This window comes from Mus caroli, chromosome 4 (genome assembly GCF_900094665.2).
Source record: "Mus caroli chromosome 4, CAROLI_EIJ_v1.1, whole genome shotgun sequence".
Taxonomy (NCBI): Eukaryota; Metazoa; Chordata; class Mammalia; order Rodentia; family Muridae; genus Mus; species Mus caroli.
The window spans coordinates 95,096,771-95,111,008 of NC_034573.1; the positions used below are offsets into that span (position 1 = coordinate 95,096,771).

Here is a 14,238-nt window from a genome sequence, read left to right on the forward strand (position 1 = left end):
TCTGCCTCTCTGCCTCTCTGCCTCTCTGCCTCTCTGCCTCTCTGCCTCTCTGCCTCTCTGCCTCTCTGCCTCTCTGCCTCTCTGCCTCTGCCTCCTCTGCCTCTGCCTCTGCCTCTGCCTCTGCCTCCCAAGTGCTGGGATTAAAGGCGTGCACCACCACACCTGGCTCTAGGGAACTTTTCTAATCATCTCAGTTCCAGGAACCCCAAAGAACTCAAGAAACCGATACTGCTACTTCAGATTGTACAAATCTTGTATATATGTGTACTTTGCTCTGTGACATATGCAGAGATTTTCATATAGATTCTCAGAGGAAAATTATTTTAGTGTACGTTTTCACTTACAAATTTTCCAAGATATTTTATAAAACTCTTCATCACTGAATTTCTAACCATCCCGTTTTCTTTTCCCACACCAGCCTTTTAAAGCACTTGCTGAATTACTGTATTTGATGGCAGGTTTTTTGTTTTGTTTTGTTTTGTTTTGTTTTGTTTTGTTTTGTTTTTATTACTACCTCAACAAAGCTCTAAGTTCCAATCACGTGGAATCATGATCTTGCTATAATGATAACATCCTAAACCCCTTTCCACTCTGACCTACTTGTTAGTATCAGCTAGGGAACCTTGTCTTCCGGGACTTGTTAATCATTCTATAAATATCCAAGTAAGCAAATGAATTGAGCAACACTATAAAATCCCTTCTTCCGTTCTTCTCTAATTATTTATCAATGAGTGTCGACATCACCTTTCTCGGATCTAACGATAGGTGATTGATTCTTAAGGAAAGGTTAGAATGTATGATCTTGGTTCTATTTCAGGAAATCTGCAATCCCGTGGCATGCACACTCCAATTGTCTGAAATTGTTTTCTTGACCCATATGGCCCTATAATTTTCCACTAAGGAAACAAAATAATATAGTCCTCAGAGCCTACATTTTGAATTCACACATACTTTAGTACCAATCTTAATATTGTTGCATTCCAGCTAGACAAAAACTGAGCAAGTTGTAGAAACTCTTTGAGCCTTGGTCCTGTATTAATTGGTTTTCTGTTACTGGGACAAAATGTTTAAGATCTTCAATTTAGGGACTGGAGAGGTGGCTCAGCAGTTAACTATTTAACAGCAGTTAAGAACTGCCAGAGGACTTGGGTTCAATTCCCAAAACCCACTGGCATCTCACAACTGCCTGTAACCCCAGTTCCAGGATCTGACACCCTCACACAGACATACAGGCAGGCAATACGCCATTGCACATTAAATAAAAATTAAAAAAAAAAACTTTTTTAAAAAGATCAACATAAAAGGAAAAAAGGTTTATTTGGGGTGACAGTTCCTTGGCCCTGTGCTGTAGGCCTGTGGTGGCACAGTGTATCCTGTCAGAAATGTGTATTGAAGGGGGCATTTTTGTCTCATAGAGGCCAGAAAGCAAAGAGTTATTCAGGAAAGAGGTAGGGTCTTATCTCCTTCAACAGCAAACTGTCAAAGACTTAAATTCTTTCCATGTGACCCCAATATCCTAAGGTTTCCAACATCCCCTGGAAGTGTTGCATGCTGGGAGCCAGGCCTGTAATATAGTCTGCTAAGTGAGTATCATAACGCAGATAGTAAATGTGAAGTAAAGAATGCTGAGGGAGGCCTGAGCTCACGGAAATGGTAATGCCAGTGGGGATGATGCTGTTGTGTGAGGATGGCCATAACTACACACTGAAGAATGGCTCCCCGGGACAAAGACCATGTTTAACTCATCTTGAGCATCCTCAGCTGAGGGACCCGAGGACCTGATACATGATACTAACAAGTACTTGTTAAATTGATGACCTACTACCAAGTACAAGATACTAAGAGCTGAATGAAATAGAAAAAAGTAGGGGAGAGAGGATTGCAAAAATCCATGGCGGTAAAAATACAAACTTTACAGAAAAGCAAATCTAGATTTGGATTCTTGCTTTACTGCTTGGAAAACTGTATTATCTTGGACAACGCTCTCTAAACTTCAGCTTCCTCTTCTGTAAAATGTGGCTTGCCTATCTTCCGAACTAAGGGGAAGGTGGAGTGACACCCTGCATGGTAGGCACTCATTGGCTCGCCTGGCGCATGGAGATGATACCGCTTTGGTCCGAGTGCCTTCTTTTGTCAATGTGTACGTTTCGGTGGCACATGCTTCAGGCAAGGAGCTTGACCTGCTGAGTCTGAGAGCAACTGAGCTTTTTAAAAGAGAAATAATGCAGAAACATAGCGCTGAGCTCTGTAACACCACGTGACCATCTCTTCCAAAGGAAGGAGTGTGAGTTTTCAATCTGAGCGCGTGATTGGTGGAAGGCTCTAACGGGGAAATAGAAAACTAACACTTCTCTCTTTTAACCACCCGCTGCACAAACTGTCATGCAAATACTGCCTCTTGCTTTATACAGGACGTTTGTAAACCCTTGTGAGACTTTGTTATCTGCTTGGATTTTCTTCTGTTGTGAAGTGACCGAGTCAAGTAGGTTTGTCTACAAGCCAGCCAAATATTTCCTCTTAAATACTTGTGCTCTGAGTTGAACACACAGCTGCTGTTTAATCACGTTCTTAGTGAGAGTCACCCCACCCTCCAATCCTTTAGTGAACTTTAATGCACTGTATTTGTAGTTTGACATATACAGTGTATTTCTACAGACGCTGAAAATAAGTGGAAGTCTTTCGTCTCCCACAGGTTCCTCCCGGGGGCCCAGTCCCCTAACTATGGGGGCCCAGGACACCCTCCCGGTTGCAGCAGCTTTCACAGAAACTGTCAACGCCTACTTCAAAGGAGCAGATCCAAGCAAGTAAGCCTGGGATGAGGCCTACTGTCTTCTAAAAGCCTGGTTCTATCTAGTGTGTGTGTGTGGGGGGGGGGGGGCAGGGGGGGGTGGAGGACACTGTCAGCCCTGCCTTCTGAAAAAGAGTTCTATGGATCAGATCCATAAATCTAAAAATTCTCTGAAATTATATTGCATATCCTTTTTTTTTTCCAAAGACAATCTCACTATGTAGCTAGCTGGTCTGGAGATGGCAACATAGAACAGACTGGCTTTGAACTCACAAAGATCTGCCTCTGCCTCCCATGTTCTGACGTTAAAGACGTATGTGAGCCACATCTTATGTGTGCATTTCTTCACAGAGAGATATACGGCTCTCAGCACTCTGTTCCAATGGGAATCCTGGCTCCAAACTGTTGACAGGAATCATTAATCTACCCTGCACACCAAACACTCTCACCAGACTACTGCCAAGTGTATCATTAATTTAATTCTAGGCCTGAGTCCCATCAATAAACAAAAAGAAACCTAAGTGAGCGATGAATGGCTCTTAGGTCTTTCTTCACTCACAAGAACCGGACTTTAAAAACAAGAAAAACTTACAATCTAGGACAAGAGGAATGTGAAGCATCGGGTGTGCTCACAATTGGCATTACTAATTTTATTAAACAGTGAGAATTAAATACGATTGGAGCAACACATTTAAGTGGGAATTCACCTGGCAACATATGGATCCATTCTCCCCTTCTGAAACATTGTTTCGAAACATCATGACTCTCCTGATACACTCCTAGAAAGCCAAAATAATTAGTAATCCAGCCCCCAAGTCATCCTACCTAGTCACTAGATCTTTCATTCTTCCTGGGTGGCATAGCTTTTTCAACAGCAACTAGGTTTTATTCTAGATCTATAATAATACAAACAAACAAACACTACAAGCCTGGGGTTGATCCAGAGAGGTGGGACATGAGAGAAAGAGAGAATCGGGGAGAAAGGAGAGGGGCTCATATAGGGCACATAAACACTGCCAGCTTAGGCTGACAGATACTTACTACTTAGATATTCGTCCTGTAGACTCTGGTAGAACAACTTGTCCAACTACCTGTTATAGGAGTTGCAAGAGCCACTGGTTGCTGATTGATGCCTTGAACACTGAGACTGATAAGAACTAAGAAAACAGAAGCATATTTATTTTTAAAAATTAATAAAATGTGGAGAGAATGTATAATCTGTGGTGGGGGAATCACACAGCGGGTCCTCTACCTTACCTCCTTACTGGCTTTCATTTATTCACTCACTGATGTATTTAGAGATGTAACTAGTGTTCTCAGCTTCTACTCCGGCCCCTCTGAAGTCCATCTCCGCACAGCACACCACTCCCATGCTCCAAACTCTCATCTGTTCCCAGCGAAAACACTTCCCAGGGATTTCTGAGGTCCTGGGCGCTCTGTGTTCAGTTGATGAAGAACTGCCAGCCACACCCAGTTGCCCCCTCTCTGATCTAGCCTGGATTGTTCCCTCCTTCCTTGTCTATGTACCTCCCTATTCTCTCTACTTCCGCCACATTAGCCTATAGCTGTTTCTCTTCTCTGCCTCATTCTGTCTCCCACTCAGTCTCTCTCTCTCTCTCTCTCTCTCTCTCTCTCTCTCTCTCTGCTTCACTGAAGTTTTCTCCCATGTACATGAGCAGTTTGACCCCTCACTTTGGGTTTTCAACAAATTTATCAAACAGAATTTCTTATCCAGCCAACAAACAGCAGCCCCCTCCTCTCCCTTTACCCTCCCCACCACCTCTTCCATCCCTCCCTCCCTTTCCCCACCACCTCCATACCCCCTAACACCTCACACATACATTTCCCCCCAGTTTTCCATTGTCTGTCTCTCCCTGTCCACTGGAATGGAGCCTCCAGCAGATGAATTTTGACTCCTTTCTCCATTGCTGTGTCTTCAGCATCCAAACAAGGCTGGGGATGCTCAAGTGACTAAATGATGCTAAATGACTCCCACTGACTCCCTCATCTAACTTCTACCAAACTATTACACTGCACTGTGCCAGACAGGAAGCAATAGGTGAAGACACCTAGGGTGGAAAATAAGGCTTATGTTATGAGATAATCCAGAGTCTGGTGAAGAAGGGGTGTAAATATGATTCGGTGGAAGACAAGACCTTAATATTTTGATTACACATGTTTTTTTTTTTAAATCTGTCCATATATCTAACCTAGAAAAGTGTGAAGAAAGAAGGCTAAGGTGAGGATGGTAAGGATGAGGATGGTAAGGAAGGCTTCAGAAAGGGTCCTTTGAACTGAGTGTTGTAAGAGGGGAAAGACTTTTCATAGTGAATAAGCCCAAGTGGGTTGATTAGGCAGCTCAAGTGTATGCACACAGAGCTTGCTCAGAGGAAGCTGTGTGCAGTTAACAGTGCAGTGCAGTCGCAAGGGAGAGATGTGTTTCTCATGCCCACCCCTTTCTCGAGACTCACACAGTGCCTCACTAGAACAGGCTGCAGATCTGGTAGCCCAGCTAGAGAATTAATTGCTGCCTATGGCAAGAGGGGAGGAAGGGCTGATTTTTTTTAAGCCACACGCCAGGCCACTTGGCTTGGAAATCTCTTCATTCTCTGTAAATGCTTCATGGCTCCAGGCTTCATTTAAGAACGCATTTCTTCCATTTTGCATTATTTTAAATTTTTCATAATTCAGATTCACATTACACATTGATGCTCACATCAAATGCTCATAGGAAAAGTCATTATGGTTAAAAATCTTTTCCTAAAGAAATAAAACCACGTCAAACAATGGAATTTAGTAATCTATATTTACAATAACCTTACATTTTCATTTAGAGAATATAGAGGATATCTAGGCAAAGCAAACTCCATACACTTTCTCTTCAGCACCCTCTACTGACAAAGCTTTACCTGATGCTGTAGGCAAAGAAAAACAATGTTTTTTAATTCTAATTTTCCCAAAGTAGGTAGTAGAGAATGAGTTGGAATTGAGTTTGTAAAATGATTTTATGCTGAAATTGATACTGTGATTCTATATTCAATTTGGAAATACAAAGTGTTGTGATCATAAAAAGAGAAAGCTTTGAGAATATGCTCTGGCGCGGTGTGGGGGAATGTGTGCCCATGCCGAGGCATTCCTTCCCCCTGAGGGACCAGCCACACACTGGTAAAGTATAGAATAGAGTTTATTTAGGGGATGGGGAGGGGAGTTAAGAAAGTAGTAGAGGCAGAGAGAAAGGCAGAGAGAAGAGAATAGAGAAGTGGAGGCCAGCCATGACCACGTTGGGGGGGGGGGTGTATGAGGAGGGAGAAGCGAGATGTAAGAGAGAGCAAGAGCATAAGAGAGAGAGGAGGGGCAAGCAGCCCTTTTTATAGAGGGACAAGCCTACCTGGCTATTGCCAGGTAACTGTGGGGAGGGGAATATCTGGCTGCTGCCAGGTAACTGTAGGGGTGGAGTTTAGACAGAATACCAACACAAAGGACCCATTCCTAAAAGAACTTTGGGAAAGAACAAAGCCAGGAACTGGAGAGATTGCTGAGCAGTTAAAAGCATTTGTTGCTCTTGTAGAGGACTAACTTATTATGTTTAGAGCACCCACATGGTAACTCACAACCACTCTTGACTCCAGTGCTAGGGGACCCAATGGCTTCTCCTGCCCTCAGAGGGCACCAGACACATACGTGTATGAGTGGATAGTAATACATGCAAGCAAAACACACACACAAATAAAGTAAATCTCAAAAAATGTTTTTAAAGAACAAATTTGGAAGACAAATATAATGTGATTTCAAGATTATCATAAAACTATAGTAAACAAGACAGTGTGCTTCAAATAGCAAACAATCTCAATGGAACAAGATAATGGATCCAGCAATGGGCCCCTATCTAGATAACAACTATAAACACAATTTCCAATTTCCTTTAGGAAAGAAAAGATAGAGCTTCCCCAACAACTGGAAGAGGAGAGGTGTAGGGAGAAGAGGAAAGATGAAAAATAAAGAAGGAAATGAAGAACAGAAACCAACTAAGCTCTGCATCTCACACATACAAATATTTACTAAAATGTTTTATGAAGATAAATGACAAAGTAAATGATAGAAATTAGAAGAAAGTACAGGAGATACTCTTTCGGTCTTAGGTTTAGCAAAGACTTCTGAGATAGAACATCAAAAGAATTCCTGAATTCTTGTAATTCTTAAAAAGGAAGTGTAAGTTAAAACCTCCTTGCTCTTCCAAGTGTTCTGAGGCAGGGGAGAGGGTACCAGATCCCCAAATCTGAGAAAAGATTGCAAAGCTGACACCAGATGAACAATATCCTCCTGGAATATCTGAAAGAAAATAACTTGGAATTCAGTAAGAGAAAAAAAAAGTGATTTAAAGACTTGTCAGGGAATCTGGGAAGATCACCTTCAAGTTGCTAAGGACACATCAGCACGGGAAAAGGATCTGAGGGGGGGCCAGCAAGATGACACAGCAGGAAAGAAAGACACCTTTGCCAAACCTGAACATCTCCCAGAAAACCATGTGGCAGAAGGACAGAACCAACTCCTGCAAGTTGACCTCCCCAAAGATGCTCCATAGCATAAATCTTTTTTAAAGATCTTAAGATTCTTAGCCTTTTTTAAAAGTCAAGATAAAATGAAGTCAAACTAAATCTCACTATTCATCAAGTAGTTGAAGGGAAGACAGATTGTACACAGTGCTGGTTAGTATGTGGAAATGCTGACATACACACACAGCTTCATTTTCCATTTTAGAAAACACTTGGGGAGAAAAGAAGGGAAAGAGAGAGGGAAGGGAAGAAGGAAGGAAGGAAGGAAGGAAGGAAGGAAGGAAGGAAGGAAGGAAGGAAGGAAGAAAGGAAGGAAGGAAGGAAGGAAGGAAAGAAGACACAGGAAGAGGGATTAGGGCAAAGAAACAAAGGCAGTTGGACTGTTTCATTAGAAGGTAAGGCTATACCCAACACAAGCCACAGTGATCCCTCCTATTTAGCAAGAAAAATTAGAGCTACTCCCACACAAAGACCTCTGTATACATTGACCACACATTGTGAGAGATGAAGGCTGGAATGAACTCTAATTTTTTCAATGGGTGAATGGATTCATTCTTTTAAAAATATGCTATATTCACTCACCAAGAGGGGAAAAATGAACTACTGATGCACAGAACTGCATGGACAACCATGAAGCTAATTTATCTGGGAAACAGAGTCTGACCCCTCCCTCAAACACAAGTAGGTTAAATGGCATTCTAGAAAGTGCAGAGCAATACAGAGTGATGAAAGTACAGAGAAAGTACCTGGGATTGGGGAGTATAAAGCTGGGCCAGAGAGGTTACAGAAAGTCAGGAAGAAATGTTTGGGGATAATGGAAACATGGTGCTTGGTACTGTGTTGATGTCATAACATGCAAATGCATGAAAGTCTACGTGATGAATAACTACACCGTATCACCTTTATACCTCCAGGAAACCTTCCATGCTATCATCTAACTGGGTTTTAATTTCTATGACTAACTTTAACTGTGACAAAATAGGCAAGTTAATGGACTGAAGAACTAATAAAGTAGATTTTTACCTTGGTACATATAAAGGACCCTGACCATACTACCCAATGAGCTAAAGTACCTCCCAGTGAGCTATGATGATAACATTCAAGGGACCATCTCCAAATACACAAAAATCACAACACTAAATGATTCCATTTGTAAGGTCAACCATTAGATTTCGTGTTGGTCTTCTACAACTCAAACATTTAACAAAACAGCCAGCCTCTTTTGGGCCAACAAGATGGTTTAACTGGCAATGGCTCAGATCCAGGAGGCTGATGATCTGAGCCTATCCCTAGAACCCACATGATGGGAAGAGAAAACCACTCCCCCAAGTTGTCCTCTGACTGCCACACATACGTGTGCATGCACCCACACACAATAAATATGACTTGAGGCCATTTTTTTCTCTTTGCTTGTGACGTCTCAGCAGAGGGGTATATGTTACTTCGCAAAACAGGTAGTCAAGTCCCCTAAAGGTAAGTTGAAACTTCTAGTTCTTGAAGAGGCCACCCGTTTTAGAAACAAACTATATATTTTCTTACAACTATGGCTCTTAAAAAGAAAAAAATCAGGACTGGAGCTCTCAAGCAAGCTAGAAATGACTTGGCGGTAGGAAGCATAACTCTAACTGTGTGGGTGTTATGGTTGTCAGTCAAAGCTCTTCTTCTGCACCGCACTTTGCATCCCAGCGTGCTGACTCTGTTTCTTTCCTCTCATGTGGTTGGTATTTCAGGTGCATTGTTAAGATCACGGGAGAAATGGTGTTGTCCTTCCCTGCTGGTATCACCAGACACTTTGCCAACAACCCATCCCCAGCAGCTCTGACTTTCCGGGTGGTAAATTCCAGCAGGTTAGAGCACGTCCTGCCGAACCCCCAACTTCTCTGCTGGTAAATATGATTCTGTTTACAGTCTTATGATTGTCTTGACGCCCTGAGTACTCTGCTGACAGTACACACATGCCTTCTTGCTATTTAACAGTTGATAAGGGTAGTAGGTGACCAACCCAATAATTGGAAAACTTGTACCAAGACCTTTTTAGATGAAATAATGTTGGAACTGTGGGTCATTCTCCCACATGAATTTGAAAACCTTAACTGTGAAGCACACAACTTTACTATAATGGTCATCTGTTGGCATGTGTCACATCGGAGAAGGCCAGGTGTACTTGTCCCTGTAAGTGCACACCTTTTCATTTTCAGACCTGAAGCGCTGCCTTTATTATATACTTCTGCACATGTGTGCTGCTTCATGGTGGGTGTGACAAAGGTCACTCCTGTCCATCATAGAGTGTGGCTAGTCTAGCTTAAAGTCTCTCTCCAAAGTGGCCACACTCCTCCTTTACAGAGTCTTCCCTTGGACTAGTACTAACATCATGTCCCTCAGCTATGGCAGCCATGATTGCTTTCTTCCCTGACCCCAGCCTGGCTCTGCTCAGTAAATTTTCTACAGCCAACGAACTTGATGAGGTCATAGCTTTTTGCTGTTTGCTCGAAGCTGACCAGTGGCTTCATGTGGCCCATGGCCCAAAATCTCAGCTTGGTGCCATTGTCTCTGAGCATCTACCTAGATCCATGTGTCCTTTCACTAGTCATTCTCCTCATTAGTCCCTGTGTGTCAAAGACGAGTGGAGTCAGGTCTCACTCAAAGCTTGGCATGCTAATTTGCCCCCCCCCCTTCCTATGGCCCTACTTCCTCTCATCTCCTCCATCTCCCCTGATCATCTCCTTGCCCTCTCCCACCCCGTTGACCATCCCCAAAGTAATCCTGTCCCCCTGCCATTCTCCTGGAAAATCCCCATTCTTTTCATTAAAAATTTCCTATCCACGTGTTTGTTCATTCACCCTCCTGTCCCTATGAGATAGCACAATCCAGAGGGCCTGGGACCTGGCTGCCATCCTTCATCCTGGATGAAGAAGCAGCTGCAGGATAGATGAGGCATGTGGTCATTGAACAAGCTGATGAACCCTGTCAAGAATACTGAGCTTTTTAGAGGGCCAAGGCTGCATTCTGCTTTCCTATAAATATGATTACCACCATTAAACTCCAAGACCATCTTGTTTATAAAGCTAGTTGTTGTTGGTTTTTTTTTTTTAATTAGTTCAGCAGTTCACAACCTGTGAGTTCTCCACCATTTGGGTGAGGAGTCAAACAACCCTTTCACAGAGGTCCCCTAAGAATATCAGAAAACACAGATACTTACATTATGGTTCATAACAATAGCAAAGTTACAGTTATGAAGTAGCAACAAAAATAATTGTATGGTTGGGGGTCACAACAACATGAGCAACTGTGTTAAAGGGTTGCAGCATTAGGGAGGTTGAGAACCTCTGAGCTAGATGCTGTTGGGTGAAATCATGCATGCTGGCAGAGGATCTTGGTGACGTTAGCTGTTAGACCAAATCTTCACTTTTTCCATTTTAAGATAAGGACTCACCAAGTACACCAGGCTGGCCTCAGTCTTGGGATCCAAATGCTAGGATTGCAAGTGGGTACTACTGAATCTTTTACCTGGTTAGTTTCTGAAAGCCTCTACTAGTTAAGCCAGTCCAAAGGAAAATCAATTTACCCCCCCTTAGTTGTACTGACTGATAAGTTTGAATAGAAGTAAGATAATGTGGGGAGAGCTGTTAAGTATGGATGAGGAAACAGCTGGTTGTCAGTCTGCTGGGTTAACACACAGGGCCTCTCAGGAATGTTTGACAGCACAGCGGTGCCTCCCTGTGGGAACCCGGCAGCTTATGGGACACCACATCAAACTGCATTATGCCAAAACCACACTGGTGATGCTATCTAGCGCTGACTATCAAAGGCAGATGCAGAAATCAGAGATGGTCTGCTGAGACGTTTCTTGTGCAGGTGACAGTACTGATGAGATGCTGCTCAATTGTTGATTTTTTTTCCCATCTTACTAGTGATAATACACAAAATGATGCCAATACCAAGGAATTCTGGGTAAACATGCCAAATTTGATGACTCACCTAAAGAAAGTCTCTGAACAAAAACCCCAGGCTACATACTATAATGTGGACATGCTCAAATATCAGGTAAGCCGATTGTATGGTCAGGGTTATCTTGTTTCACATTATAAAACTTATATTCTAAATTACCTAATATTGCATAAAAGTACCATTTCTTTTACTATTACTGAAATGTTGTGGTTCTAAAACCGAAGCCTTAAGGAATCATGAGGGGACTAGTGAGGAGACTATTAATCATACCCATAAATACAAAGTGAGATATTTTGTTTTAATTATTATAGAAACATGGCCCCAAAATGAAGTTGAAAATTCACATACATAATTAATAAGTGTTGGAGCTGAAAAATAGGTCAGAGGTTAAGCTAAGCTAAGGAAAGCACTTATTGCTCTTGCAGAAGACACAACTTCAGTTCCAGCTCCCTAGTGGCACACACACATACACATACAAATAATGAATCTATTTTTAAAATGTGATAGGTATTGCTAAGTTAGCTCAGCATAATTGTGGTTACAGCATAAGTGTTCTAATACTTTTAATTTTAAATTATTAAGGATAACTAACCTAGTTTTTTTCTAGGATAATAATTCTAATCATGTAATAGTTCTAATGAAACTTACGCTAAGAAATAATGCAATGATGGAGGAGCCTCTAGCCAAAGGGCTGTTAGCAGCTGATGGGTGCTGAGGGAATGGGGAGAGGTGAATTCTACACTACACACCAGGAACTGATGTCACTGTCCTATGGCAACATTTTATTATTCAAACCTGGCTTTTCTTGTTCTGATTCCCTCACTGTTGGCTCTAACTAGACTGCATAGACTGTAGTTTTCCAGGCAGAGAACCTGGTTCAGGTCCTCTGAACTTAAGGAATCTCAGGGAATCTCCAAGGAAACAGATCTCAAAGGAATAATGACAGTGCCCAGCGTTGTCTGCCTCATTGGTTCATCATGAAGAGCAAACACGACATGCATATTAGCAGTTAACAAGTATCAAGGAGTCGCTCCGATGCTGTATGCTAGACATATGCATACTATGTGCCAGACATGGTGCTGTTCCTCCTTGGACTTTCCTGACAGCCTATGAGCTCTGTTGTTTTTATAATTCCCATTTGGCAGATGAGAAAGCCATTGAGGCTGAGCAGGTTTAGTGATATGCCCAAGATCAATCAGGTTGCTAAGCAACAGAACCAGACTTCATACCCAAGACTGTTCAGTCTTGTGGCCGCAGCTTCTAACCAACATGCTGGCTCACCTTCCTAAGTACAGAAAATGCCTCTGTGGACTTGAACATGCTGTAGGGATTTCCACAGCTGACCTTGTGCATCTAATTGTCACAGTTACCTCAAGGACCCAACACTCCCACCCGTACGCCACCTGTCACCTGCGCGTCACCACCCTTTCTCTGGGATCCCATTTGTGAGCATCACAAACAATAGTGTGACATTTGGATTTGTAAGCCCAGACCAGTGGGAGCCAACCACAGCCTCTGGTTTTAGATCAACAGTTGAGACTTACGCGTTCTCTCTCCTGTCCTTTGGCAAGGTGTCTGCCCAGGGCATTCAGTCCACACCTCTGAACTTGGCAGTAAACTGGCGCTGTGAGCCTGCAAGCACTGACCTGCGCATAGACTATAAGTACAACACGGATGCCATGTCCACTGCAGTGGCCCTCAACAACGTACAGTTCCTGGTTCCCATAGACGGAGGAGTGACCAAGCTTCAGGCTGTGCTTCCTCCAGCAGTCTGGTAAAAAGCTTCACTTTCCCCTCCCCCTGCTCTGTCCTCTAAAGGGACTCCTGCTTAAGGGACTGTAGAGTTTTTAGCACCAGGCTTCACTGTGGGAAGAGACCTCAGAGGGCCAGTCCGAGGACTTGGGTGGAAACGGATAACTACTACAGATCAGTTGAGCGGAAAAGGCTTTAGTCAGGGGAGTCTGATGTTTAGCTTACCATGCAAGCATGGAGCAGAGGCTTCCCTCTGGATCTCAGCTGAAAGTGAGTGTTTCCCAGTGCACTGCAGAATGTACAGGGCCTGGGGAAGGAGAGGAGTTGGCTACCAGGAAAATCAGGTTGGTTTGCCTCCTAACAGTTTGATTCCCAGGATCAGAAAACACACCTGGCCTAACTCCTTCTCAACACACACACACTGGGGCCCAGGCTGGACCCTGTGTTTGAAGATTCTTTCCATCCCAGCTGCTGGCTAGGGAAACAGGTTCATCAGCCTCCTCTGCCTCCCAAACCTGAGCCTCCCTTGGAGCTAGAACCTTAACTGCAGGAGAGTCTGGGGAATGCAGTGTTCCATTGAGCCCCTAAACTGTAGAAAGGCTCGCTGGTGGGAATCAGATGGGACTTGAGGAAATCACTGAGTGCTAGAATCATCTCTAATGGGGGGATATGGAGGACTTCAGGTTTTTCACAAGTACCAGCAAGATGTAGAGTACTTCTTTAAAACTAATGTGGGGGACTAGAGAGATGGCTCAGCAGTTAAGAGCACTGGTTGCCCTTCCAGAAGTCCTGAGTTCAATTCCCAGCAACCACATAATGTCTCACAAGCATCTATAATAGGATCCCATGCCCCCTTCTGTCATGCAGGTGTACATGCAAACAGAGCATTCATATACTTTAATAAATTAATATTTAAAAAATAAAACAAATGTGAGCTAGCGCTAACCAGCATTTGCAGTGAAAATTACCTAAACACCACAATTACCAACCGCTTCTCATCTGCTTTCTGGGTAGATGTATTGTAAGGTCTGTGTACCCTCTGTTTGTCTCACATTGCTGTGGTTCCTTAGAATAAGGAAATGGAAGCACATTATGCACGCATGGGAACAGATACAGTTAGGCAGAGCTAAACGTTTGGAGTCTGTTCTAGTTTAGCACTATCTGGAACTGTGACATCTGTTGGGCAAATTCTTGGTG

The 14,238-nt window shown here is 43.1% G+C and overlaps 1 protein-coding gene across 15 annotated transcripts in view; it reads left to right on the forward strand.

Annotated features, from left to right (window-relative positions):
* The window catches only part of Sgip1 (SH3 domain GRB2 like endophilin interacting protein 1), a 203,908-nt gene that overhangs the window by 185,720 nt on the left and 3,950 nt on the right, over positions 1 to 14,238 (forward strand). For all 15 annotated transcript variants that reach the window (XM_029476217.1, XM_029476218.1, XM_029476226.1 and 12 more), the window contains 4 exons: positions 2,693 to 2,804; positions 9,072 to 9,227; positions 11,253 to 11,385; positions 12,861 to 13,063. In XM_029476217.1, the coding sequence (XP_029332077.1) occupies positions 2,693 to 2,804; positions 9,072 to 9,227; positions 11,253 to 11,385; positions 12,861 to 13,063 (604 nt within the window). The remainder of the gene's footprint in view (positions 1 to 2,692; positions 2,805 to 9,071; positions 9,228 to 11,252; positions 11,386 to 12,860; positions 13,064 to 14,238) is intronic.